The sequence below is a fragment of the Ursus americanus genome, chromosome 33 (assembly GCF_024610735.1).
Source record: "Ursus americanus isolate L20-20 chromosome 33, mUrsAme1.1.p, whole genome shotgun sequence".
Classification (NCBI taxonomy): domain Eukaryota; kingdom Metazoa; phylum Chordata; class Mammalia; order Carnivora; family Ursidae; genus Ursus; species Ursus americanus.
In genome coordinates, this window is record NC_142159.1 from 6510272 (window position 1) to 6538257 (window position 27986).

The following is a 27986-nucleotide window of genomic DNA, read 5'->3' on the forward strand; positions in this document are numbered from 1 at the left end:
ATAGTGGGCCCACACCCAGACCCTGTCCCTCTCCCGTTAAGAAGCAGCAAACCATAGCCAAGTTTTAATCATTTAATTAACACCTTCGAATGAAACACTCACAGAGCTTTTTCATGTGTCTCACTCAGGCTTCAGGGCAGAGGGAATGGATTGTTTGTATAGACATATCAAAGACTCAAAAATTTAAAGAAATATATATATACTTCTCTCTCTAACATTTTTATGGAAATTAAAAATCAGAGGCTTTTGGTCTCCATCTGCATTAGGTCGCGCCCATGTACCCCAGAGGACAGAGGGGTTGCCTCTTCCAGATCCTCCCTTCTCCTTTGTACTCTGTCCCACCCAGTGGGGAAACAAGAAGATTCTAGCTGAGGATAAGGAGCTCAAGTAACATTGACAAGGGAGGGGAAGGGGGGGAGGGCAAGAAACACAGAAGCTGGGCTCCCTCCCACCTCCAGCAAGTCCAGGGCTGCCGCCAGGGCCTGGTCTCCCGGAGGCTTTGGCCTGGTCTTGGTTCCCAGGGGGCTGGGTCAGGAGCTCTGAGCGGAGCAGCGCATACTGACTCTCCTCTTCCCCCAGCTCGCTGGGCAAGTGCAACAGGTACCCAGCAGCTGCTCCCCCTCGCCCATGGGGCAAGGAAACGACCTTGGTTTACAGCTACAGGGAGAAGACAGTAGTGAGGGAGGGCCAGAGGATGCTGGGCTCTCGTACCACATCCCCTATATTCCCAGCTCTTGTTCTGGGAGGGCTTCAGTCTCTCCAGAGAAGCAGCTAAAAGTGAGCCTCCCTGCCAGGCTCAAGCCCAGGTCACTGTTAAGGAAAGAGGACCAGGACAGAAGGGGTGGCCCGGGTGGGAGCCACACTACTGCGGAGGGAGGCGCCGGGGCCAGTGAGGAAGCCGGCTTACCTAGAGGGCACAGGCCGAAAATATGTCGTTAAAATTCCTAGAGGAGAGATCAGTAGCAGAGGCTGGCAGCTAGGGGGCAATCACTCAGCCTGCACCCTAGGAGCACGGAACCCCCTTCATTAACTAGGGAAGAGTCTGGAATAGAATGCACCTTTGGCTCCCCATCCTTGTCACTCAGCGTCAGCTCCCCCCCAGTGAGACCACCTGTGCTGAAAGGCAGCTGCAGAAAAAACATGCACCGAGGAAAGAGAAAGATCACAGAACGGATGTGTAGGGCCAGGTCTGGGCCCACTGCCCAAACAAGCGCTCCCCTGGCCAGACCCCTCCACCCCCCTCCTCAGGACTTCCCGCCCCGCTGAAAGGGACACAGCTTTGCCACAGCCCACGGGCTCCTGCCTCCAAAGTGTTGCGCCTGCCCAAGTGAAACAAGGGGCGGATGCCTGGCATCACCAAGAGCCCGCTGAGACGTCTCCCAATTCTGTTCTGACACTCTCTGAAGACAGAGGGCCTGTGGACTGCCCCTCTGGTTCTTCTCCCCCACCCTCACCCCCACTTGGGCCCAGGCAGTCTCCCACTTCTTGTCCCCTGCATGGAGCACCTGGCAGAACTGCAAGGCAAGGAGGGTGGTTGGTGGTAAGTTGAGGCACAAGAGGGCTAACCCCTGCTGCACCTTTTGTGCTTTGGAATTCCACAGCCCCGCTCCTGCCTCCAGCCTGGAGAAGCCTGTGGGAATACAATGACTCGCGCACCTCCAAGAACTAAGAAATGGGCAAACTGGATCGGAGGGAGGGGACAGACTGGTCCCAGCTATGGGCTGGCTACCGGGGACTGATGCTGCTGCCATGTAAACAGGCCCTTGGAAAGCGGCTTCGTGGGCCCTGGAGGATGGACATGCAGCCACTTTTCAAAAGTGCTTTGATTCTGGACTGAAGTATGTGCATGATTTGGACATGGGGGGGAAAAAGGAAAGAAACTCAAGTGAGGTGCTCTGCTCCCAACTGTGTGGCCTCGTGGCCAGCAGGGGGCGCAGCCACCCGCTCCCACCAGCTACCTCCTTCAAGATGAGGCTAAGGCCAAGACAAGCAGCAGCTGCCAGAGGGGAATCAATCCATGGCAGGGGGGTGCGGGGAGGGGGCATGAGCTGGATGACTTGGAGGACAGGATCAACACCAGGCTTGCATAAATATCGAAGGCTGTGAAGGTTAAGGCCGCAGGCATCCTCTCTACTAGGTTAAGTGTCTGCCGTATCCTCTCGTCCTTGGAGCTGCTCAGGTCCCTGAGATTGTATTCCTGGGATGGGTCAGCAGTGCCAGCGAGGTGCTGGTGGTCAGACCAGCTCTTTCTGTGGGTCTGCAGGGGGGGAAAAGGAAGGGACACTCAGCAAGGGGCTTCCCAGCTCAGTTCCGGATGGCCCCCAGGCACATCCTCTCCCCCTCAATTGACCAGCACCAGCCAGATAGATGCTTTACAAACAACAGCCCTGGCTCACTAATGCAGGCACCCGGCCTGCCCTTTAACCTGAGGACTGAAGGCCAGGATGAGCACAGAAAATGGCAGAGCTGAGTTCGAACTCAGTAGGTCTGACTTCAAAGCCCCACACACCAGGCTCCTTCACTAGCTTATCGAGGGTGACAGCTCGCCCTTCCCAAGCAGCCTGAGACCAGAAAAATCTGAAAGATCCGGTCACACATCCCTAGGAGTGGGACTTCAGGCACCTCTTTCCCATCACCAGTGATGGGAACCCACCCCCCACACACACACTGTCCACTGTACCTGAGCCAGGTGGGCCCAGCTTCTGCTCCTCCGAGCCCACCAGCTGCACGACACTTCCGTTCTCCGCCAGCTCCCCCTTAGTCCTGTCCTCAGCATGAAGGAGCCCGTTGGTGGGAGGAGCAGGAAGGGACTCAGCCCGAGGAAAGGTGGGGGAGGGGGAGGGTGGGACCCCTACAGAGGGCTTGCGGGCCACCGGTGGGGGAGCTTTAGGTGGCTTCTTTGGGGCCTGGGATGGCCGCTGCTCCGAGATGGTCCGAAGTTCAGCCACCAGATTCCGCTGGAGGTCAGCCTGGGCCTCAGGGGACACCGGCCGCTCCAGCTGCAGCTTCTTGGTGCCCTTGGAGAAGATGAAGCTGGCCATAGAGGCAGGGGACTGGGGAGACCGTGGCTCGGCCTCCGGTGGTCCATTGGGCTGGGCGCTCCCAGGGTCCTTGCCGGCAGCCAGACTGGAGGCTTTGAGTCGGACGGCGGCATGGAGCCCTGAGGAGGGGGCAGGTGCCGGGCTGGCCCGCCCTGACAGCGCCCTTCGCAGCGGCTTCTGGGGGGCCGACGGCCCAGTCGCCGGGCTCGCAGCTACCGCAGGGGTGCCCACAGAGCGCAGCCGCACCATCTGCAGGAGTGAGGGGGTGACCAGGGGCGCACCAGCGTCCTCCCTGGGAGCCGCACTGCCTTTGCTGCAGCCCACCGGCTCCTTCCGAGGGACCTTGGCCAGAAGACCTGGGCCAGAACCAGCAGGAGGCGGGGCTGGTGGGGCTGGAGGCGGCTCTGGGGAACCGAGCAGCTGGCTCTGGGAAGAGACCGCAACCGAGGATGAAGCAGCCAGGGATCTGACAGGCTCTGGGGAGTCGGAAGGGCCTGCAGGCTCAGGGCCAGCCAAGGAGAAAAAGGCCTCCTCGGGTGGGGGGAAGTCAGCCATGGACAGGTCCTGTTCCTCGGGTGCAGGAGGCGGGGGCGGGGGCCAGTTGGGGTCTTGGAGGGGCTCCTCAGCAGTCTCTGGGGCAGACGGGGCCTCAACCACCTCTGGCTTCTTAGTGGGTGGGGGAGGAGGATGATAAGATGGGGGCGGGGACGGTGGGGGTGACTTGTCTTTGGAGGCAATGGGAGACTCCTGTGGTGGGACGAGGGATGTCTGCAGAGTTGGCCGAGGCTCAGGACTCACATCAGTGGTAGAGACGGGCCCAGGGACCACGGCAGGAGTAACCGGAGCAGGGGCAGCTTGGTTAGGACTCTTGGACTTGGAAGGGGGTGGGGAGAAGGGGGCAGGCACCTTGGGGTGAGGAGGTATGGCAAACCTGTCACCCATGGTGGTTGACATCTGTGTACCAGAACGGTCTGAGGGGGCTGGGTCAGAGGATGAGGAGCACAGAGACGTGAGGGAGGAGGAGACAGAGGCCCCAGGAGAGCGAAGGGAAGTGACACGCTCTGGTTTAGGGGGTTGGGCCCTGCCCGGGGAAGGAGGGGCCCCGGTGAGACCCTTGGGAGGGAGGGTAGGGGTACCACTTTGGCTCGAGTACCCACTGGAGGGTGAGAGCGTCCGTTCTGGGGAGCGTGGGGGACGCCGGGAGCCCCCTGGAGACAAGCCAGGCACCCAGGTGCCCCCTGAGTGGGAGGGACAGGGGGCCGCCCCCATCCCTTCTGACCCACCAGTGGTGGGCGGCCGGGGCAGCTGCGGCTGCTGCTTCCGCTCAGGCTTGGGCGGCAACCCCAAGGGCCCATCGGGGGCCGCCGAGCCCCGCTGATGCAGGGAGTAGGTCCGGCGGGGAGGTGGGGGGGGCCGCTTCAGCTTACGCAGGGACACACTCCGGCCGGACAACTGCCCACTGCTCCGGATGCTGACGGTGTCTGAGGCCTCGGCTGTGCTGCCTCCGCTGGGAGAGCCCCTCCCGCTGCCCCCCTGGGGAGGGGGTGCCACACTACTGCTAGCCACAGAGCCCTCGGGCCGGCCCTCGGAGCCGCCCTTCGAGGAGAGGGTGGAGCCATCAGACACAATGGTCTCCGAGGACTGAGAGTGGCTCCAGGTGTCACTGGAGGAGGAAGGGTGGCGGCTGCGGGGCCGTGGGCTGGAGGCCGAGGAGAAGCGGCCCAGCGAGCGCACAGAGGCCGGGCTGGCCGAGAGCAGGCTGCAGCGGCTCAGCGTGCGCAGGCTGCAGCGGCCCAGCGCCACCACGTCCACGGTGGGTGGCAGGACAGCGTGCGGGATCAGTTTCGACAAGTAGGTGGCCTGGGGCGAGATGGACATGGCTGGGCTCAGGGGCTCTGGAGGCCCGGCCCCTCCTGTCAGTCCGGGCACCGCGAGGGACATGGGCCGGGTCACCGGCGGGGGCCGGGCCCCCGTGGACCGACCGACGAGGGTGTCATCCCGGTAGATACGGTCAATGTGGCGCTGCAGCATGGCCTCCGCCTCAGCCCCAGCCTCGGCCTGTGCCTCCAGCGCCTGCAGGGACACCCGGGCGCCGGTCCCCGAGTCCGGGCCCGCGGGACGGCCATCCACCGTGGGGATGCGTACTGCATCCCGAGGACCAGGAGGCCGAGGGGTACCTGGTGCCTCACGCTCATGCCGCAGGCCTGCGAGGGACAGGGAGGATGTGGGAGTCAGCAGAGGGTGCGGCCAGAGCTCCCCACTCCCCCACCGCTGCCTCCCATCCCGGGGCTCACCGAGCTCCTTCTGCACGTGCTGCGGCAGTCCCAGCACCGTGCTCCGCCTCTCCCGGCGCCGCCGCCCCGACTTCCCAGATGATTTGGAAAATGAGTCATGGGGTCGGAAGGTAGAACCTGGGGGCCAGTCCAGGGGAGAGAAACCATTAGAGCAGGTCTCAGGGCACATTTTGCAGAGAGCACTGCTTTCGTAGAATAACTAATAAGAGCGCTGCAAAAAAAAAAATTTCCATAATCAGGTAGGCGTGGGCAAAGCTAGGTTAAACAAAGCTAGACACTTCTTTTCCGTACGACTTCTGGAAGGCTTCACTAGGCCGAGGATAATTTCCATTTAGTGAACAATTATTATGTGTTAGTCAGCATGCTAAACGCTTGGCATTCATTCCGATAATGTAAGTACTCTTATCCTCGTTTTTATAGAACATCAAACGGAAGACTGGAGTGGCTGAGGGTTGGCCCAAGGTCACACAGCTGGGAAGTAGCAACGCCAGGCCCAAAACCAGGTTTCCTGACTCCTAAGGTCCTGCTTTGCGGTGCGTGGGCACGAGTCTCCAAGAAGACACAGGATACTGTGTTTCCTGAATTCACTAACTCACAGAGCCTTGGGAGGTGCTAGATTAGGAGGAAAAGGGGAAAGCTGCAGGGGCTGGGACCCCAGATCGTGCCCACCGCCCCTCCGCCCCGTCCAAGAACCCAGGCTGGTGAGCAGACACCTTTGCGCTGGATCATCTCTGAGCGGATGGAGAGCGCGTCCTCTGCTGTGGAGCTCTCAGCTGTGTAGGACGTGGTCTGGCTGCAGAAGGAGATGCTATCCTCGTCCGGCCCCATTCGGGAAGACTGTTGGGGGAAGAAGGAGATGAGGCCCTGGCCTCAGACCACCCCAGAAGCCTATGGGGGCCTCTTGCTGTTGCCTCTTCAGGGCCCCCCCCCTTGGAGCTTTGGACTCTGATTCTCCCTGGCTTCACCTAGCACTGAGCAGACATCAGCTGGACTGGCCCTTAGGGGTCATCGAGTCGACCCCTTTGCAATACAAGGATACTGAGATCCAGAAGCGTGCAAAGACCTACCTGCCAGAGATTAAGCAGGGAGGGAAAAGCAGGGTCAGGACCGGGTTGGGGACAGGGCTCACCTGGATGCTCTGGGTGTCTCCATGGTCCCAGCCACCCTTATTCAGTTTCTGTTTTTCTGGAAGACACCAGAAAGGTACATTGGGCTAAGCCCCTGACCTTGGGAGCCAAGAGTAGTCCTGGAGGGGAGAAGGTACCTTGGTGCTGTAGGGAACGGAGACCCTCCTGGGCCTGTGTGTGCAGCTCTTCCAGGTGAGGCGGCCGCCCGCTGGGGAAGAAGACATTGTCCTGGTGCTCATCCACTAGAGACCCTGGCCCCTGGCCAGGCCCCACACTCAGACGTTTGTCGCTCTCAGCCTTGGCAGAGCCTAGGGGAACAGAGGAGGAAGAGAAGTGAGGCCTGAGGGCATCTGGGTCCTGGGGATGCACGGGCCCCACAACAACAGCACCCGCGGTCCCAAGACTGCACACAGGCCCTGGACGCACATGCAATGCCCACTTCCAGCAATCTGTACACACAACTCACAGGTCTGAGTTACACACTCAATACGTACAGCCCCCACGTACGTGTACGACCTGCACCCAAGCGTGCTTGTATCTGAGTACCCACACCGCACAAAGGGCACCATACAGGGCACCATACCCAGGGCACACAAGCCCCCCACACAGGCGGACGACACCCACAGGCTTCAGGCTGTACACAAACGAACAGCACCCAAGTATAAACACGTCGGCGACCAACATCAAACACAGGGGCCCCAGAGAACACGCCCAGCCCCCACATATATACACAACATCCACAGTCCCCATTTCCGTACATATACAAACAGTACCCAAATATACACACAACTGTGTGTCCACACGTCACTCAGGGCCCAACACAAAGTACCCCAATATACACATAGCCCATAGCGAATACATTTCTCGTGTCTCCACACCCCAAGCTCCACTTTACGGAAAACCAACCACCCCTTTCACACACCCCCTTGGCCCAGGCGCAGGAAGACACCGTGTGGGACACTAGGAAGGGCTGTGGGCTAGCAGGGGTCCTAACCAGAATTCCCGGAAGTCCTGGGAGGAGGGACAAACCAGGGACGTGGCCTCTGTGTCCCCTACTCACCCATGTGGCTGTCCCTTAATGGAAGGATGGCCAGGGGAGGGGAGAAGGCGGCCCCGGGGCCCTCCACCCCCAGACAAGGCAGCCCCAGCCTCTCTTGGGAGAACAGTCCCAGGCATCCCCCTCTCGTGGAGGCCCCAGCCCCTGGTGCAGGGGAGCCAGGGATCCATTACAAAGGATCCTGTTACAGGCCCCGCCCATGGGGAAGCTGGTCATCTAATCCTGGGAATGAGGGGCTGTGTCAGCACTTTGCAGCCCCAGCCCCCCTTTAAATGGAACCCACAACATAAGCAAAAGCACTGGGAGGATCATGTGACCTTGGCAGCACCTTGTAGAGGGGCAGGAACAAAACAGGCCCTTTAAAGGGCCACACCCCATGATCAGGGTCTTCAGCTCGGACACCTGCCCATTCCTCCTTCCTCAGCCCATTCTTCCTTCCTCAGCCCATTCTTCAACAGCCAGCTCCTGCCCAGGGAACCTGCAGCAACCTTACAAGGTCAGAGCTCCTAGGTCTCCGGACAACCCAACCCACTGAGCAATCCCTGAATCTTACAAGTTGGGGAAACAGGATCAAAAAGGAAAGGCCTTGCCTAAGGTCATCCAGCAAATCAGAGTCAGCACAAGGACTAGGACTAAACTCCAGGTTCCCAGAGGGGACTCCAGGCTCACTCAAACTGAGGACCCTCTGCCCGCCCCCCAGAAAAACTCCAATAAACTCTGGCCCCCATGTCTTAATCCAGGTCTGAAAGTCCAGTTCCTAGAAGCTGAAAGCCGGCAGGGACCCCCTCCCTCCAAAACTTCTCCACCCACCAGCCCTCCACCTCTAAGCAGCATTTCCATGATCATGCTCCAAATTCCAGGGGCACTACTTTCCTCTCTACTCTGCTCCCCACATCCCATCCTCCCACACACTGACTGACCTGGGGGTCAGCTGGGTGCTGTGCCTCTCAGAACTGAGGTATTAGGATGCACCCAGTACAGTGTGGGTACCCCTGGAGGGAGCAGTCTCTCCCAAGGGCTGCAGGCTTCAAGGTCAGAGACACCTGGATCCATCCTCCCAAAACCAGCCAAGCAGGGCCCAGACAAAGGCAGCGGAAAAGCCGCTGGACAAAGGCACAGTGGACGACGGGGCAGTCTGGCCTCATTACTGCTCCCCATCCCCCACCCCTCACCCTTCCTCGGCCTTGATCCCCCTTTTTACAGAAGGGTCTAGCAAATGGAGGTGTAGGGGTCCCTCCTCTCCCCCTCCCCAGCCACACCCACTCACCCTTCTTTTTAAAGAGCCCAAGGAGCACCGGGAGGCGGCGGCCCAGGAACACCACCATGACTGCGGGCGCCACTAGGGCCCTTCCCTATTCCGACCTCTCCGGAACGCCGGGCACCGCCTTCACCATAACCCAGCACCGAGTGGCGCGAGTCGCCCGCCCAGCTGCAGAGCCGGCTCCAGGCAGGGGAGGGGGAGGGGCTGCTCTCCAGGTCCTCCTCCCACCTGCGCCGCTGATCCCGCCCACCCACCAACCCCGCCCCTCAAGTGGAGCGCAGAGGCAGGAACCATCCCAGATTCTGACCGGGGAAACTGAGGACGGGAGTCTGCGGATGTTTGGCTCTGGTGGAGAGTATGACTAGCAGGGCTGAAGATATTCAGTCCCGGGGGGCAGACGACGAACCCATCCCCAAGTCCTTTTCTAAACAGTCAGGAGCCAAAGCCATGGCAGGGGTCCCAGCGGCCAGATGGTGGGTGGAAGAGCCACTAGACTACACCTGGCACGATGCCCATCCCCAAGTCCTCCTGGCCGGTGAGGGTCACTCCCTGGAGAAGGAACTCAGAGGTGAAACAGCCTGGCAGAAGCCCAGAACTGCCTGTGATGGCAAGGCCACTGGCAAAGGGAGGGGTGGGAGCCAGCCCAGGACACAGGGACACTGAGAAGCCAGGGAGATGTCCAGAGCAGAAACACAGTGGCTGCTGGGAACAACTGCTTGTCTGTATGTTCAGACCCATGCTTTCCAAAGAACCTTCTTCCCACTTTGCTCATGTGGGCAGCAGCCCAGAGAAGCACTGTGAACTCTCCAAGGTCACACAGCAGAGGCAGGCTTCATCGTATATCCCCTGCTCCTCCAGCCCAGGACCCTTCCCACTGGCCCCACTCTGTGACCTGGTGACTGTTGGGTCACCCGGCAGAGAGAACAGAATTAGCCAAAAAAAACCCGATCACAGGTAAGCGCAGTAAAAATGAGGGGTAGGCGGAGGTCCCTGGAGGGAAGTCGGCTCCAAGTTCAAATTCAGCTCCGTCACACACAAGTCATGACTTCATATGGAAACAAGACCAACAAACTCCTCCTTATAAGACTGCTGTACCATTCGTTCCATCAGAAAGTATTTATTAAGGTAGTAGCGGGGGCTATCACGAAGGGAGGGGAACTTCAGCTTGCTCACCCTAGCACCTAAATCAGTGCCTGTCATACTGTGAGTTCAATAAACATTTGACAAATACATCAAGGAGGTAGCCTAACAATACAATTTTAGATCAGTGAAGACTGAGGAGCTATGATGGGGAAGGGGGTTCCTCTAGGGAGCAGGAAGGAAAGTCTAAGGAAAGGCCATGGGAACCGAGACCTGCACGAGGCGAAGGAAGCCAGCCGGCCAGGGCAAGTGCTCGGCACACAGCCTTCTGGACAGAGACAGCAGCAAGTGTAAAGGCCTCGAGGCAGGAGTGGGCGGGGGGAGGTGTCTCAGAACAGAAAACGGAGGCCAGTGGGGTGGAAATATGGTGAGCAAGGGAGAAAAGGGCAGAATCCTGGTCGGGTGGGGCCCCAAAGGTCAGCATGGAAGGTTAATCTGGGTAATGACAGTGCTAAGAGATCCCCTTGGGCAACTCCAGCAAGAGTAGCTGAGGCTGTGGAAGAGAAAGGCTGCGAAGCGCTGTCCCCAAACTGCCCTGGGGACACCGCTGTCTCACAGCACCTTTCTCCCTGAGTCGCTAAGAATTCACAGGGGCTCCCAGGCCGCAAACAAGCCCCCTCCCCATGTGTACAACGTCTGTGCAGCCGGTAGTAGTGAATCCACAAATCACTGAAATCTGAACAACAATCCCAAGAAGGAGGCACTTTTATCCCCATTTGACAGATGAGGACATAGAGGCCAGAAAGGGCGACTGGGAAGGTGGCATTTGCCCTCAGGACGACGTGAACCCAAAAGCTGTGCTGTCTTGTGTGTGAGCTACAAACCTGATCTCCCCTCTGAAGGGCTGAGGGACCCTATCATCCCCAGAAGTCGAGGTTTCTTGGCCACATCTTCCCCTTGTCCCTCTCTTAGGTCAGACCCATCCACCCCGAAGAGCAGTAGCCCCCCACTTGCAGGGTGATTAACGCCAGGGGTTGGGGGAAGGCAAACCGTCTGTGCCCTCAGGAGTCTTACAACAACAGCCCTTCGAGGCAAGGTCTCAAACATACTCTCCCGGAACTGATCCTGGACCTGTGAGGCTCGGAGAGCTAGGTGACTTCCCAAGCTCTGGCTGGCTCCAACACGGAAGGCTTTAACCACGCAGGACACAGTCATCCTCAGCTTCCCCCTAACCGTGAACTCAGGGCTGAGCTCCACTCACGGCGTGGGGGAACATCAGCTCAAGGTCCCAGGCCCCAGCTGGCAGTCAGGGCCACAGCTGCAAATTCCCAGAGGACCCAAGGCTCTCACGTCTGATAACATCTGGTTGCTCCAGCAACACCCCCCCCACACACACCCACAGCTTGGCCAGAGCGTGCGGTCTCTCTGAGCCACCCAAGGCTCAGATCCACACACCTGTGACGTGCTTAGGGAGGGGCTCCGCGACCTGCTTCTCAGGGCGAGGGCAGGCTCCTCACAAAGAAACTGGGGCCCAGAGAGTGGAAGGACCTCGCCCAAGGCCACATTTAGAGTCCTTGTTCCAGGACCTTCTGCCCTGGCACAGTCTGGAGGTGCAGCCTGGGGCTGAAGCTCACCACCAGCCTCCGCCTCCCCTCCTCCCCCACCTGCCTGAGGAAGGAAGCTTCCTGGATCAGAGAAGACACCTTGCTCTTGGCCACACCCCTCCCATGAAGGGCACACCGGGAAGCACACAGGCCCAGTTCGGGAGCTCAGATCCAGTCCACCAGCAGAGGTTCAGTGTGCAAGGCCCTCCTAAATGTCCCACTGCCACCGCCCCCCCCAGGTGTGTGCTCTCAGGACCACATCCACAAAGCACACCCAGGCCACCCTAATCCAGGTCCTCCTCATACACGAGCAGGCCTGCAGACTCACGCGGGGCCCAGCCAGGTGGCTGTGTGTACACAAAGGCCGGTGCATGCACCCACCACTCTGGGGCTTTCCTGAGCCTGGGGACAGGGAGGAAAGGGGGAGGGAGCCCCCAGCCCCCAAGGCCAAGTGCACCTTTGTGCGCACGCGTACACACTGTCTTGGCAACATCCTCCACGGGGTGAGGCCTCAACCTGCCCCATTCCAGAGCAAGGGGCGGGGGCGGGGGCGCGCCCACAGCCAGGCAGGCCTGACTCAGGGAAGAGGAATGAGGGGGGAGGGCACAGCTGCCCAGGTGGCCTTGCTCAGGAGCTGGAACCCTCCGGGCCTGGGCCTGACCCCGCTCCCCCACCCCCATATTTGACCGCAGGCCAGCCCAGGAGCCAGGATTCAGAGTGTTCAGAGGTCCTAAAGTCTCAACCCCTCTGTCATGGTAAACAAACCAGGCCCTTCCGATAGGAGCAGACCCAGAACACATGGAGATTTTATTTTCTTAGAGATAAGACAAAGGGACATGAACACCACAAAAACCTTCAGGGGAAGGTTTCTCTTTCTCTTCTGTCTCATGGAACACCTGACAAGACACCTAAAAGCCATGTGAGACTTCCCCTTTTTACAAATGCATACAGGGAGGCTCCAGGGAAAGTGACTTGCTCAAGGTCACCCAACCAGGAAGTGACAGAACCCACAGTCAAACTTGGGTCTGCATCCAATGTTTATCATGGTCTTAAGTCTGAGGAAGTTTACGGGATCGGGGGGCTGCAACCTCAATTCCTGCCCAAAGAGGGGGAGTTCTACACCCCACCTCTACGAAGGGAAATCCCCGTCCCTCCTTCCATCAGTGGGAAGCTCCACCCTAGAGCAGAGCTGCAGAGCTGACGGGCCGGTTCTAAGGTAAATATGGGGGGGCAGGGAGTGCCCCTGACAAGGAAAGGAGGATCCCAGGCCTTGGGCGCCTGGGGGAACCAGCAGCAGTGCAGGGAGGAATTAACTACGATAATGTTAACAAATGTCATAACGAGTTTCCGGGTCAGTATCTGCTCCTGACAATGACCTAATAATCTCTTTCGGCCAGGGCGCAAGTCTGAATTTTCAAGAGCCCTTTCCTTTGTTCCTTCAAGGCACGATTATCCCTATTTTACAGATGGCGGGAGAGGCAGCCACAATGAAGTCCAGAGAGGAAAGGCCTGGGAGTCAGGAGTCTGGATTAGAGAGGCCTCGGACAAATGAATCAGCCTCTCTGGGCCTCAGTTCCCTCTGTAAAGTAGGACTCACCCCCCCTTACGGAGTGCCTGGGGAAGCCAAAGCCACACAGCCAAGTGCAAACACAAAGTGTTATGCTCAGAGCCTCTGCGTCTCCAAGGTAGAGGGATGGGTAAAGGTCCCTCTCAGGCCCCTCTGCCTCTCCACGCACAACACGATAATAAACTCGCGTTTATCGAGTGCCAACGAACTGAGACTCATGTGGTCTCACTAAGTCCCGCTCGCCATACAGAGGCACTCCCTCAGGGTCAGTGACTCACCTAAGGTCACACAGCCAGTAACTGGCAGAGTCAGGGTGTGCGAGCGCAGCTCTGACTGGCTGCAGAACCCTGTTCTTCCCATGCCACCAGAGGCCTCCTCACCCACCCACTTCCGGAGCTCTCTTCAAATCCCAAGTGGCATTAAGGACCATTATTAAGATAAGGTCTGATAAGGGACACTGAACAAGAGCTCCCTATCAGCTCGTCAGTGACCTAGCCCTAACCCTTCCGTTTGGGAAGGAAGAGAATTTCAGGGCCAGACCAGAGACCCCACAGCCCAGGGAGTCGGGAGCCTCAGGTCTGAGCTCTCCCTGCCCCTCAACTGCAGCACGATGCTGAGCCAGGCCATGCCCTTTTCCGAGCCTCAGTGTCTTCATCTGTGAGATGGGAGGGTTGGCGAGCCGATCTCTAAAGATCCCTCAGAATGTAGGGCTCTGTCCCTAGGAGGGTAGTGGTCCCCCACTTTGGGTCAGGGCCTGGGGCAGCAAAGAGGTTCACCTTATCTCAGATCCCTCAGACCAGAGAGGGCCAGTCCAGCCCCTTGTCTGGAAGCCCAGGGTTTCCACAACCAAGTTCAGACATACAGTTGGTCACAAGTCTCCTCCACTTTCCTGGAGGAGACTTGGCTCCATCCCCAGCCCTCACCTCACCACCTCTCCCCTGGATTACTGCTCTCTGGAGCTTCCACTCTCACCACTCCTCCATGAAAGTGGAGGAGACAGGGAGACACTCGGGTTGGGGGAGATAAGAGGAGGGGTACTTTTCCCAGCTTTGGGACCTACCAAAGGCCCCTGGCACTCCAGGTACAGAGGCAGGGGGAGGGAAGAAAAGAATTCCAGGGACGCCTGGGTGGCACAGTCGTTAAGTGTCTGCCTTCGGCTCAGGGCGTGATCCCGGCGTTCTGGGATCAAGCCCCACATCAGGCTCTTCTGCTAGGAGCCTGCTTCTTCCTCTCCCACTCCCCCTGCTTGTGTTCCCTCTCTCGCTGGCTGTCTCTGTCAAATAAATAAATAAAATCTTAAAAAAAAAAAAAAAGAATTCCAGGTGGTCTGACTCCACCAATAACTTAGTCGATTCCCTCAATTTCCTCATCTGCAAGGGGGGCCATGGCAGGGGTGGGGTGGTGCAAGGGGGGCCATGGTGGGGGGGGGGGGCGTGTATAAACCTGACAGTACAATGTCTGGGAAACAGAGGGTGGTATGGTGGGGGACGCTCCCTGGCTCCCAATTCACATTTTCCACCAATCCCCCAAACTGCCCAGGACCAGATGCCCAGTGGGCCTGGGGAGGGGTGGGTGGGGCTGGATTCCTGAGATCCGAGACCAAACGATCCCAGCAGGTTACAGTATCTTTCCAGCAGTGAGAAGGCCTCTCCCTGCCCCCCACCCTTACCCTTCCCTTCCATCCAAGGGCACTGGTCCGATGGACCAATTGTTCCTTAAATCTCAGTTTTCCTTCCATTTGCTACCTGCTCCCTCTCTGAGCCCTTGGGGGGCTTCAATGCTTCGTCCTCAACCCCTGCCCCTCTCCCACAGCGCTTCCTCCACTTGTGCTCCCTACGGAGTCCAAACCCCCAGGACCTCAGGCTTTCTTTGCCCGGAGGATCTGTAGGCCCCTCAATCGTAAGAAACCCATCTATTCCTGAACTGATTAAGGGGACAGGCTTTAGAATCTGACAGGCTGGGTTCTGAATCTCGGTTCAGCTACCTCCTTGCTGAGTGGCCTTGGGCAAGTGACTTCACTTCTCTAAGCTCCAGCTTTCCCACCTGTAAAATGGGGGCAATAATGGCTTCTAGCTTGTAAGACTGTTGGGGGACGAATGGATCAACCAATGCAAAGGGTTTAGCATAGGCCCTTATTTTTAACTCTGAGTTATTATCTCTGTCACTGTCCCCCAGCCAAGCAGCCTCGAGCACAGAGCCTTCACAGCCCTCTCTGGCCCTTCTTCCCAACATCTGATTAATCCCAGGTCCTATCACTTCTGCCACCTCCTCCGCAGTGTCTCTGCAGCTGCCACTCCTCTCCACTCCCACCCTGTCCCCAGCCCTCACCTCACCACCTTTCCCCTGGATTACTGCTCTCTGGAGCTTCCACTCTCACCACTCCACCCCGCAACCTATCCTGCCTGCACCTGTCCTGGCTCTGGCGCCATCTTCCTAACACACCGCTTTCGTAGGCTCCTCCCTTGCTCAAACACCTTCACTGGCTCCCTATGGCCTATAGACTCCAGCTCTCTCTGCTTGCCTTGCATTCTTTCCCTCATCTTCTCCAGATGAATCAAATGGATAAGTACTCAAACCCCAGTCCCATACTTGGGCACGTGACAGCAGAGGCCCAGTCTGGGGAAGCCTTAGAATCCTCATCACAAGTAAGACTAAAGGGATTGAAGCTTGCATTCACAGTGGAACTCCTTCTCTTCCTAAGCAAAGAAAGAAGCCTCAACTACATTTCTCTCCAGGCTCCACTCTCAGGTTCAACTCTATGCCTGTGCTCACGACCACTTCCCCAGAGCTGAAGTGCATTCCTGGTCATCTCTCTCATTTAATCAATAATTCAGGACTCATTCCAACCCTGCAGTTACTTCAAAGAACAAATTAAGACCATCTCCCTAGTCTTCTAAAACGGACCCTCACCCAAAAGCCTTTTGAGTATTCCCCACCCCCCACACTTACTTCTGTGTTGCCTTGACATTGCTTTCTGGTTTTTTAGGACCACCTTAAAGCCTGGTTAGTCCCCGAGTTGCAGCAGGAACTTAAGAGCACAAGGACTAGTGGGCAAGACTGTGAACACAGGCCTCTTCACCTCTCTCTCTCTCCCACCACAAATGGTCACAAGTCTGGACCCACAGTTGGTTCTCAGGAAACCATCAGATTAGAGTGACCACGGGAGAGCAGGCGGAGCCCCAGCCCCACCCCTCAGTGCAGAATCTAAGAGGAGAGACAGGTGGACACATCCAGGATTTCAGGATTGCTGGGACAGGGAGACTACTGGAAGGTCCTGGAGTCTCTCTCAATCCACCTCCTGAGGAATCCTCGGAGAGCCCACCAAAACTTAATTAACCCTTTCCGGCGGTTACTTTGATTATCATGATTATTTTTCAAACCGCTACTGGCAAATGACCTTGGACAAGCCCATCTTCTCCAGATCTCAGGCTCTTTATCCACAAAATGGCTAGACAGAACTGTAAGGGTCCCAGAAGTCACTACGTCCCCCTAAATCCACCAACGGGCCCCTCTGTGGGAGCCAGGAGGTCCAGAGAAGTGAAAGCAATCTGCTCAAGGTCACCAGAGCCCAGACCAGAGCCACACTGAAAACCCAGACCCCCTAATTCCCAGCCCAGGTTCTTCTGTCACCCCCTGTGTGGAGGGATGAGATCATCAGGCTCATTTCAGAACCTCTAGGAATGTGGGCCACCCTAGGAAGACATGGGTGGATTCCCTCACCACAGAAGGAACCCCACCCCACCTTCTCCAGAATTCTTTCACTCCCAAAGACCAGAAAGAACACCTGCCTCTGTTGGGGACCCCCTATCTTCCTCAGGGGAAAGGGTAGATCTACCCCATGCCCCTACCCCATCTCTGGATTCGCCAGGTAAGGGAACTAGCCACCCTCCACAGCCCCTCCTCCAGCACCCCTTGGGGCTCTGGGGGATACCCTGAACTCTCGTACCTGCTGGAGAAAACCAGAAATCCCATTTCGCAGCCCTAAGGTTGGAGGCCTTTTCTCTATTCTCCCCCTCCACCCACCCCCCACTTGGTGGCAGGAATGTGACCCGGGGAGGGATCCCGCAGCACGCCCGGGAAGGGCTGCGTTCCAGCTCGGTGGCTGCACTGAAAGGGGGGACATGCGGCAGCGACCACGGGGACCGCGGGTGGGGGGAAGGGGGATGAGAGGCAGCGGCGACGCAGGTGGGGGCGGGGAGAGAGCCCAGAGAACCAGTCCGACTCCCGATCACGCCAGATGGAGGCGGCCCGGAGTCTCCAGCCCCTGGTTTCCTGCTTCTCCCCTGCACCTTTGTCTCCCCTCCCTCCTGCAAACTTTCAGCCTGTTGGGGGCTAACAAGTGTGAGTGTGTGTGTGTGTGTGTGTACAAGCGCCTTAGGGTCTGTCTTTGAGCTTGAGAGTGGGAGTCTGGCTGATTGTGCAGTTCTGAACCCGTATGTACATCTGTGTGCCTAAGCTGCTGGGCAACTGTACCTACATGACTGATGTGTGTGTGTGCGACTGTGTGAATCTGCGCGTGTGGTAGAATTCGCGTGGCAGTATAAACCTTATACCTAGGTACATGTACCTGTGTCTCGGGGTCTGTGCGTCCTACAGCGATGCTGCGGGTGTGAATGTGTATGTGATTTTGCGTCTGCATGTCCGTACATCTGAGTGGGTGTTATGTGTGCCTGAAAATTGTGAACATGTACGTGTGCCCGCCCGTGGGTATTCGTATGTGCGTGTGCCTCTTTGCGCATGTGAGGGGTGGGGTCTGTGCGGGGGATTCCCGGCCCCCCGCACTCACACCCACCAAGCCCCGGGAGGGGGCAGCAGCGGTGGCGGCGGCTGCGGCAGGGAGACCCTCCTCCCCGCCTGCCCCGCCCCCACCCCCGGCCCCTACCTGCCGGCCGCTTCGCCGACCGCCCGAACCGCCAGAAGCTGCGGGCCCGGGGGCCGCTGGGGGCCTTCCTCTTGTGGTGTGAGTTGCCCATGGCGGGCGCGGGAGCCGGCGCGGAAACCCTAGCGCAGCCCGACCAGCCCGGCCGCCGGGCCCGCAGCCCCGGGAGGGAGGCAGAGAGACGCGCGGGCGGCCACCGCAGGCGCCCCCAGCCCCAGCTCAGCCACGCCTCCGGGCTCTGCGGCCAATGGCCGGGCCGGGGGCGGGGACGGCGGAGGGGCGGGGCCTGGCGCGCGTCCCATAGGCTCCGCCCCTCCCAGGACCTGGGAGACCAGCTGAGCCACCCCACCCAGAGCGCTCGGGAAAGGCTGGCGTGACCAGGTGGGGCAGGCGGGTGGCCCGCTCTCCCAGCCTCTCTGAGGACTGCAGTGAAGCCCGGAGAACTCGGAGCAGGGCCCCAGACAGGCGGGGTCCGGAGCCCCGCTGCTGCTAGGGCCCACCAGCCCCCACCCCGTGAGTGTCACGTGTCTGTGTGTGTATCTCCTGTCTCTGTGCCTGTGTGTACAAATGTATCGATCAGACTGTATTTCTGGGGTAATCGCGTTCGGAATAACAGCACCCTTTTATATAGCGCTTACTATGTGCCAGGTACTCTGATAATTGCTTTCATGCCACAAAACAATTCTATAAGGTAGGTACTTTTATCATCCCCATTTTACAGATGGGGAAATCGAGGTTCCATGAAGTCAGCTGACTGGCCCAAAGTCAAACAGCAGTAAGCTACAGAGCTGGGACTCAGACCCAGACTGACTCTGATACCACTGACCATGCTACTACCCCCCCCCCCCGGTTTATCTGTGCCTGTGCGTGTAATTGAGCATCGGTAATTGTATGTGTGACTGTGGCTGTGTAGTTGCGTACGTGTGTATGTATCTGTGACCCTGAACACTTGGATCCCTCTGTGTCATCATCTGTGTGTGTGACTGTGTGCCTATGTCCGTATGGAGTCTGTTTTCAAAGTCTGGATGTGTGCTTTTGTGTATCTGCCTGTGTAATTGTGACTGGCTCTGTCGCATTGAGGCTGTGAGTATAAGTAATGGAGTGTGTAGGTAAATGTATGTGAAGCCACCCATGTCTTTGTGCCTGTCACTCATCTGCCCTGGTACAAGTCTTTTGTTTTCCAAACCTAGGCCAGGCTTCACTTCTTCCAGAAACCTTCCAGGCTGCCAGGCTGTCCTTACCTCTGTGTCCTCCCAAGTGCCCTTGTGCCCAGAGCCCAGCAGCCTAGTCAGTGACTCTCCTTTACCATTGCTGTGCCCTGTCTCTCCAACTAGGGGCAGCATGGTGTAGCAGAGACACCGCTGGGCTGGGAGTCCAAAGCCCTCAGTTCATCCCATATCGCTCATCCTTTTTGCCACTGGGCAAGCCCCTCCACTACACTATGCTGCCTCTTATGCCCCATGGTTCCAGGGCACCACATCCCTCCCTGAGAAATGGGAGAGTCAAAGCTGATCCCCACCCTCCTTGAGGCCCATGCCTTGATAAGAGTTTGAGGTTAACAACAATGCTGTCCCTGAGGGGTTTTCCATCCAGAAAACACTGGTCAAACATACACTATATACCAAAATGTGTGTACCAGGCACCTGCTTTGTACAGAGAAGAGGGCCCTAGTGTCAAAGCTGGAAGAGACCTCAGTATCTGCTAGCCCGATTCCCTTAATTTACAGATGGGGCCCATAAAGGGGAAAGGTGGCGTGGAGGAGCAGAGAAAACACTCAACGATAACATCCAGATCCCTTGGCACGAGTTGAGCAACAGCAGGTATGCAAAGAGCTTCAAGGGATGTCTGGAAGGTAGCAGGTGCCTTGGCCTTTGCAAGAGACCTTGCAGCAACTGTCCTGTCCCCAGTTCAACCTCATCTCCCACCACACCCCTCTCATTCTCAGAGCTCCAGCCACAATGCTGCTCGCCACCACCCCACCGCTCCCACTGCACGCCTCCAGGCCTTCCCATGTGCTGCTTCCTCCTCCACCTTTGTCTGGAAGATTCCTCGTTCTCCTCAATACCCTCCTCAACAGTCTGTTCCTCCAGGAAGTCTTCCTTGCACCCCTCCTCCCCCAGCTCAGCCCTCTGTGCTCCCGCAGGCACTAGTGCTGCCCTCTGATAGAACTGATCACACCCCAGAGCCCCCCAGCACCCTGTGTAACACCATCCCAACACTCGTCTCAAGACAACAGTTCCTTCTGGCATCTCCCTTTCCAATCAGAAAACAAGCTCCTCAAGACAGTGACCGCCTCCCTCCCCTGAGTAAGCCTGAGGGGAGCAGTGCTGGGCGCGCAGCAGGCGGGCTGTGGGTGTGGAGCCAGAGCGGGTGGAAGCGGAGACCGTGGGGCCTGCCTGCTGACGGAGGTGGTGATGATGTCACTTCATACTGGGAGAGGTGAACAGGTGCGGGCAGAAGAGTCCCAATCTCACGTTCTTTCACTACAAAGGCTGTGCGGGCTCCAGGATCTGAGAGGAAGAGTATTGCCCACAGCCAAAAGCATAAGAGAGCCTGGGGTAGAACCGTGGGAAGAAGGAGCTGGTTTGGAAGACCAGAACACCTGGAAACGACAACACTGGGCTTGAGTGCCTCGTGACTCGAACGGTGGTGCAGACCTCGCCGAGCTAGAGACTTGGAGGAGAGGGGTATCCTAAGCAGACAGGAGGCCCGACCTGGAGCAGACCGCAGCAGCGGCCTCCTGGGAATGATGCACTTTGCCAGAAGATTTGGGGTTTAAAAAGCCCTTTGCCGGCTGAACTGTCTTGGTCTCCCCTTTGTGCCAACCACAGGGCTGGGCCCCCTGTTAGTAGAGCTGACAACCTTTGATGGACCGCCCCTGAGGGCAGGAGACACAAAAGCAGAGAGACAGTGTGGTGTAATAATGGGAGAGATGGACAAAGATTTCACCCCTCCTGCCCCACGAAGCTGCTGCCACCTACTTCTCCCCCAAGTCGGCCAAGGGGCCAGAGGTGGCCATGGGGTCTGCCGGCTCTGCAGACGGAAGATGGAGGTGTGGATACCTGCTCTCCCCACTCCACCACTTTCAGCGTGGCCCAAACAATATACAATGCCTCCTCTCATTAGTTTTCATCAGCATGTGACAGGCCAGGAGCAGCTGAGACAGCTCTGAGGGTTGGGGAGAGGGGGACTTCCGGGGGACAGCTGGCTAAGGGGAGCCTCTCCTGGAGATTTTGCTGGCCACAGGATGTAGCCACCCCAGTTCGGCAAACCTTGCTGGCAGCCCTGCCTCAGAGGCAGGAGAGGGACAGAATAGTGGGGGGAGGGCCCACCCTAGCCTGAAGGGGATTTCCAGAACGCTGGGATGTGTGCCATGGGTGGGGATTTGAGGCCTCCACGAAGAGGGAGAGGGAGAGGCAGCGGGAATGAGCCCCCGAAGGTGTTGGAGGTAAGGGAGGGGATGGAGGCCTTCGTGGCCTCAGCTTCCTGCTCACCTCATCCCACTCCTGGTGGAGGCACCTCTCTGGGACGGGATTTTCCATCTGAAGTCTGAACAAAGGAGTAGGGAAGCTGAGGTCAGCCTGGCAGGTGAGGGCTCCGACTCCACCTCTAACGCTGGCTGGCTGTACGACCTTGAGTAAGACACTTCGTCCTCTGGGCCTCGGCTGCCCATCTGTGTGTGCCACGAGGGCAGCCTGGGGCGTCTCAGGCCATCGACTCTGAGCACCTAGGATCGGCAGATGCCCATGCTCTGGGGCCCATGTCGGATCACCCACCTATTACCCAAAGCCACTTTGTGCGAGGCCCTGTGCTGGGCAGGGCAGAGGGAATGGACCATCAACCCAACTCCTGCCCTCAGGCTGTTCAAAACAGTGAGGTATGGCGATTCCTATACCCACAGAACCCAAACCGCCAACTGGCCCCAGCCCCTTGCAGGTGCCTTGCCCGATCCCAGCACTGCAAATCCCTCAACCCCAGCTTCCCCTTAACCTTCCATTTTAGTTCACGTGTCACCTCCTCCGGGAAGCCATCCCTGATGTCACCCCTGGGATCACTCTGTTCCTCCTTTGTCTCACTTCTTGACCCTTAATTACCTGTTCAGTGTCTGGTTCCTCCCTCAGATGATGAGGTTCATGAGACTGGGACCTTGTCTCTCATTCATCCCCAGGACATGTCTGGCACATAGTAGGTACTTATTACCTAATATTAAATACTTACTAAGTATTTTGATATCCCTTAGTGAGGCCCCCTCTCCCATCTGGACCCGAAACAGATAATGCCCATCCCTTCCCAGGGGCCTGGAGGAGGTGGACAGATTCCCCTATGGAAGTCACTCCCCCACTGGATGTATCCCACAGCAGAGGGAGCCCTACCCCAATCACATTGGTCCAGGCCCCAGGCTAAGGACCCTGAGAGGCCCTACCCAAGCAGGGGGCCCGAAAAACAGACTGTCCAATTCCAAAGCCCTTAAGCACCCTGCTCTAGTCTGGAGGCAGTAATTTCCCTGGGGGCTGTCACAGAGATGATGACGCTGGCGCCTGGCCTTGAGAGATGAATGGGAGTTTAGTGGGTAGAAAAGTGAAGGCAAGCGCACCCTGCGGAGGGGAAACAGCGCATCAACGGCACAGAATGTGGAAGTACATGGAGTGTTTACTGAAAAGCAAACAGAGGGGCGCCTGGGTGTTGCAGCCAGTTAAGCATCTGACTTCATTTCATCTCATGGCACGATCTCAGGGTCCTGAGATCGAGCCCTGCGTGGGCTCCGTGTGGGACATGGAGGCTGCTTAAGAGTCTCTCTCTCTCCCTCTCCTTCTGCCTGCCCCCAGAAAGAAAGAAAGAAAGGGAGAAAAGCAAACAGACACTATCCTGCCCTTAGATAGGCAAAGTGTCCATTACCCAAAGTGCCTTTGGGTCCTCACTTTACTTTCAAAGGGCTACACAGGGGGACCTGGGTGGCTCAGTTGGTTAACTGTCTGCTTTTGGCTCAGGTCATGATCCCAGGATCCTGGGATGAAGCCCGGCATCAGGTTCCCTGCTCAGTGGGGAGTCTGCCTCTCCCTCTGCCCCTAACCCCACTCGTTCTCTCTCTGTCTCTCTCAAATAAATAAATAAAATCCTTTTAAAAAATAAAATTTAATTAGGGGCGCCTGGGTGGCACAGCGGTTAAGCGTCTGCCTTTGGCTCAGGGCGTGATCCCAGCATTCTAGGATCGAGCCCCACATCAGGCTCCTCCACTAGGAGCCTGCTTCTTCCTCTCCCACACCCCCTGCTTGTGTTCCCTCTCTCGCTGGCTGTCTCTATGTCTGTCGAATAAATAAATAAAATCTTTTTTAAAAAATAAATAAATAAATAAACAAATAAATAATAAAATTTAATTAAAAAACAAAAGAGCAACACAGGCCCCTTCCTCAGCAGAGAGAGATGGCATTACTCACACAGATTCTCCCTGCACACCTTACTATAACACCTAGACCACTGGGTCCCAATGTCTTGCCCGTGACTGGCCAAAAGGCAGACTCTCCTTTCCTGAGCATAGCTCCCACCCTTATGGCCCCAGCCCATTCTCAAACCAGAATTCTAGAACCAGAAAGGCTCTCAGAGGCCATGAAACCCCATCTTTGTCTAGACAGGGCGTGTGTGGCCCACAGTGGGGCAGAACTCAAACTCAGGAGTCTCTCCACAACCCCACACCAAGGACAGTTCCTCCTGAGTGGCCAGAGTTCAGGTTAAATCTGCTGGACCTCAATTCTTCCAGTATGGAAGCCACCCGTACTCTGACCCCCCTCCCCCCGGCCGCTGCCCACTCCCCAAGAGGAACCTTCAGGAGGGCTACATACTCCTACAGTGGTTACTGGTTCCTCGTCTCCAGAGTCAGAAACATATCTGGCCTCATACTGTTTGGTTTCAAGAGTGTGGCCTGGGGAAGGGGAGGCCGACTGAGTGCTTCTGTCCTTGCCACACCATGAACGTCATTTCCATGCAGGTGGGGACCTTGCCTGTCCTGTCTCAGGGATTCGCATTACCCTGAACAGTGCCCGACACCACATCATAAAGAATATGTCGTTTTCAAATGAATGAAGCTGAGTGACCTCGATCAACTTACTTTCACCTACTGGGCCTGTTTTCTCACCTGTCAATGGTAATAACTGCCCACCTCCCAGGTTGCGGTGAGGACAAAGGAAAACACTCGTGAAAATGCCCAGCCAGGGTCTGATAAAGCAGCCTTTATGTTACTTCTTCAAATTAGCCAGCACCCGGAGCGCCTGGGTGGCTCAGTAGGTTGAGCACCCGACTCTTGATTTGGCATGGGTCGTGATCTCGGGGTTATGGGATCAAGCCCCGCTTCCGGCTTCCCCCTCAGCATGGAGTCTCCTTGAGATTCTCTCTCTCCTCTCCCTCTTCCCCTCCACCCACTCTCTCTCTCTCTCAAATAAATAAATAAATCAAATCAGCCAGCACCCTGCCCTCCTTCTACACTGCTCACCTCCTGCAGAGAGCCTCCCCTGGTTATCTGTTGGGCTCCAGTCCTGGCATCTGTCCCAGAAACACTTCCTCCCCACATACTTGTCTAGAGTCCAGGTGATATTTCTGGAAAATATGGATTCTTCTTTGTTTACCTTTTCTTATGCCTGAGTCTTCTGTTGGACAAGGGTGAGTCCACCTTCCAGGACTCCCCCCTCAATCGTCATCATCACCGCCATGGGTATCTGAGGTGTAACCGAGAGTTGATTTCCAAACAAGGAGCAGCTAATGTCCAAGTCCTCAGCATCACAACCGCGGAAACCTGCTCCCTTCTAGACCATTCTCCACAGTTCACGAAGCACTTGCATCTCTGTTATCTCATTTGACCCCTGAAACAGCCCTGTAAAGCCAGGAGTGAGTCTCCCTATTTTACAGACCAGGAAACTGAGGCTTAGAGGGGCTCACGATCTGCGGGTATCATGAGGCCTGGGGCGGGGCGGGGGGGGGGGGGGGCAGCAGCGTTGTCCCGTCAGCCTCTGAGCCCGTTCCCTCCAGACTGGGTCCTTCGAGCTCAGATGAGTGTGATGAGTAAGAACAAGCCTTTGCATTTCTGTGGTGATTTCATGTTCCTCTAACTTCCACATTCGCTCCTGTGAGAATCTTACAGAGATAGAAATTTTGGAGTCACGGACCCACCAAGGCCATGTCCAGCCAGAGGGTCACCCCTGTGAGAAGGTCCCCGCTCTTCCCTGAGACAGTAATGGAATCAGTGGGGCCACAGAGAGGCTGCTGCCCAATGTCACAGGCTTGCTAGCGACGGAGCCAGGATTTGAACTCGCATTTGCCCGACTCTCCTACTCCTCCCACTCTGTCAGCTCCCCTCACTTCTCTCTGGGCCTTCTGCCATCTGTAGAATGGGTTGGATGAGAAGATCTGTCAGCCTTACCCGCTGGTCTGTGTCCCACCCGCATATCCTCTTCATGAAAACAGTACCAGTTCTGGAGGCAGATGGTTTGAGTTCGAATCCCAGTTTGGGCAAATGAGGCACTCACTGTCCCTGAGCCTCAATTTTCTCATCTGCAAAGGGGCTCAAGTGAGCTAATGGATGCAGGGCTCCTGGCACATTCAGAATAATCGGTAACTGTCAGATTTCCTCTCTTTTCTTTCTAAGTCTGTGCAGGGTGGTCCTGGAAGACAAGGGCTCAAAATTCGACTCCAAGCTCAGTTTTCCCAACTTACTGTAGAAAAGTCAGATTAGGGGAGCCACGACCTGCATCTCAGAGACTGGGATGGGGGAGCTTCCAAGCCAAGGCCCCTGACCTCTCAGGAATTTTCTGTATCTTCCTCCTTCCCATCTCCCCCAGTCTCCATTCTGAACATTTTCCCCAGAAAGAGTTAAGCCTTCTTTGGGCTTCCCCTTCCTGACCAGCAGTGCCAATGGAGATTAGAGAGATCGGATTTATTTCTCTTAATAAACAGAAAAGAAGTTGGGCCAGGCAGGTGACAAGGAAACAATTGGAATAATAGGAGGCTGGAGCACAAGGGAGCAGGACTTCCTCTAGTCAGACCTGGGGCCACCCCCAGACCTAGAGAAACAACAGCCAGGGGCAGGGAGGTGTTTCCTATGCACGTGGGCTCAAATCAGGCGACCTGCTGCCCAGAAAGCGCAGTGCTACCAGATACCTAACACAACGCAAGGGGAGGCCTACCATTGACCCAATGACCCCAACCCAGGCTGTTGGAGCAGGGACAGACAGAGTCAGCTTTTCCAGCCCCTGCCTCCAGGTTGGTCTCCGAGGCGAAAAGGGTCCACTGCTCTGGGGTACACCACTAGCCTTCTATCTCCAATCCTGACGATCTAACCAGAATCCATCCTGCTGCAATTCTGACCCATGCCCTCTTGAGATGGGGATGACTTCAGACTGAATCCCAGTGGGACAGCCTCAGGACAGACTCTGCATCCAGCTGGGTGTGCAGAGCCCTGAGAAACACCCCTCACCCAAACCCTCCCTCAGGGCTTGGCCCAGGCCATCCCTACCCCAGCACCCTGACTTCTATTTGCGCCTGGGCCAAAGGCCCTCATCCAAAAGGAAGATCAGGCCGGATGCAATCACACAAGAGGCTTTTCACCCTCTTCCTGACCCCTCAAACGTTCCTTCTAATTCTCCCGTAGAGGAGGTGGTTAAAGGACACTGGGAGGGTAAACACAGAATGGGATGGGCCCGCACACACCGCCATTTCCTCACCTCTGGCACTGCAGCTCGAGCCAGAGGAAAGGTAGACTTCGGAGCTGGGCATGCCCCAAGGGAGCCCCACCCTCCTGCAGAGACTCATGCCCTACCCCTCAAACAGGAGACAGAAACAGAGGGGGGAAATGAGAAAACCACCAAGCAAGTGCTCAAAGAGAAAGTGACCCCTAGCAGGGATGGGCCAAGTCAGCCACCCCTGCCCTCTGCTCAGACCACCCATCCATCAGACCAGAGAGAGCCCAGAGACAGGGAATTGGCTGTATTTTAAGTACAAACTCTCCATTAATTTGGGCCTCAGTTTTCCCCATCTGTAACCACACTTCCAGCACTGGCATGTTTCCACCAGGAATGGGGAAGGAGTGATGGGGAGGGGGGCCATGGTTGGTTCTCACCGGTGAGCTCACCCCCCCCCCCAGGAGGTGCATGGTTGCGGTTTGGCCCAGGGGAGTGAGGGGGGCCAGGTGGGAAAAGCTAACACCGTTAAGAGCATGCTGTGCCCCACGCCGGGTCCTTTGTGGGGCTGAAACACCTTTTGAGTGCAGCTGACCTTCTACACCGGAGGAATCCCCACGAGAGACGCAAGGCCATTTGCCTCTCCCATGGGCCCCAGGCCACAGCCAAGTCTCCGACCCCCTGACTCAGCAGAGGGCAGAACCTGGGTGAGCCTGGGGGAGGGGGGACTGCCTCACCGTCCCAACAGCCAGCCTGCCAGCACTTCCTGCTCAAGCCAGGAGATTCCTGCCCCAGCCGGGGGTCCCTTCCCCCTAGAATAGGGTCGGGCTGCGTCTGGGAAATGCTGGGGGGCGGCGTAGAATGGGGGTGCTCGGGCTGAGCCCCGGGCTCTCCGCTCCCCAGTACCTCGGCGCCTAGGGGTTCACCCCACCAACACGACGCGTACCCCCGGCGGAGCCACCCGGTCCGCACCCTCGGCGCCGCCCGGCGCGCAGCCCAGGTGCCGCGCCGCCTTACCTCGGCCTTTACCCTTGGCCCGCCTGGCCTTGTCGTCCGCCTTCTTGGCCCGGGGGGCGGCCGATTCGGCGCCCTCGGCCCCCGCCGCCTTCTTCTTGCGCCGCTTGCCCCGCAGCCAGCTGAAGGCGCGGCGGAGGCCGGACGCGCCGGAGCGGGACTTCTTCCTGCGCGGGGGGCCGCCCGGGCCCCCCGGCTCGTCTGCCGCAGGTGCGGCGGGGGGCGCGCTGGCCGCCATGGCGCGGTGGGCGGACCTCGGGCGGGGGTCAGGCCCCCTGCGGCGGGGCACCCATGTGCGGCGCGGGCGCGCGGGCAGGCGGCCGCCGCGGGGAGACGCGCGGGAGAAAAGTTTGGGCGGCGGAAGCGGAGCCCGCGGGGAGCGGCCGGGCGGCGGGAGCG

At 57.6% G+C, this 27986-nt stretch overlaps 1 protein-coding gene across 3 annotated transcripts; it reads right to left on the reverse strand.

The window, feature by feature from the left end:
* Window positions 1–58: 58 nt before the first annotated feature.
* Window positions 59–27973, reverse strand: NHSL3 (NHS like 3). 3 transcript variants are annotated; one of them, XM_045782060.2, is made up of 7 exons: window positions 27591–27973; window positions 6600–6770; window positions 6465–6520; window positions 6049–6172; window positions 5336–5452; window positions 2681–5245; window positions 59–2257 (listed from the first exon to the last, which is right to left on the reverse strand). In XM_045782060.2, exons 1-7 carry the CDS (start codon window positions 27823–27825, stop codon window positions 2235–2237), a joined length of 3291 nt encoding a protein of 1096 aa, XP_045638016.2. In that variant the 5' UTR covers window positions 27826–27973; the 3' UTR covers window positions 59–2234. The 3 variants fall into 3 exon arrangements, with proteins under 3 accessions (XP_045638016.2, XP_087714391.1, XP_087714392.1); XM_087858265.1 differs by lacking the exon at window positions 27591–27973 and adding an exon at window positions 17914–18141; XM_087858266.1 differs by lacking the exon at window positions 27591–27973 and adding an exon at window positions 8787–9005.
* Between the last annotated feature and the right edge of the window lie 13 nt (window positions 27974–27986).

Coding starts and splice junctions, on each gene's coding strand:
- NHSL3 (XM_045782060.2), bottom strand. CDS start 27,825: ATGGCGGCCAGCGCGCCCCCCGCCGCACCTGCGGCAGACGAGCCGGGG. Junction 6,771..27,590: donor GGCCAAGGGTAAAGGCCGAG/GTAAGGCGGCGC, acceptor CTGTTCCCCTAG/GCTCTGCCAAGGCTGAGAGC. Junction 2,258..2,680: donor GCTGGGCCCACCTGGCTCAG/GTACAGTGGACA, acceptor CCCCCCCTGCAG/ACCCACAGAAAGAGCTGGTC.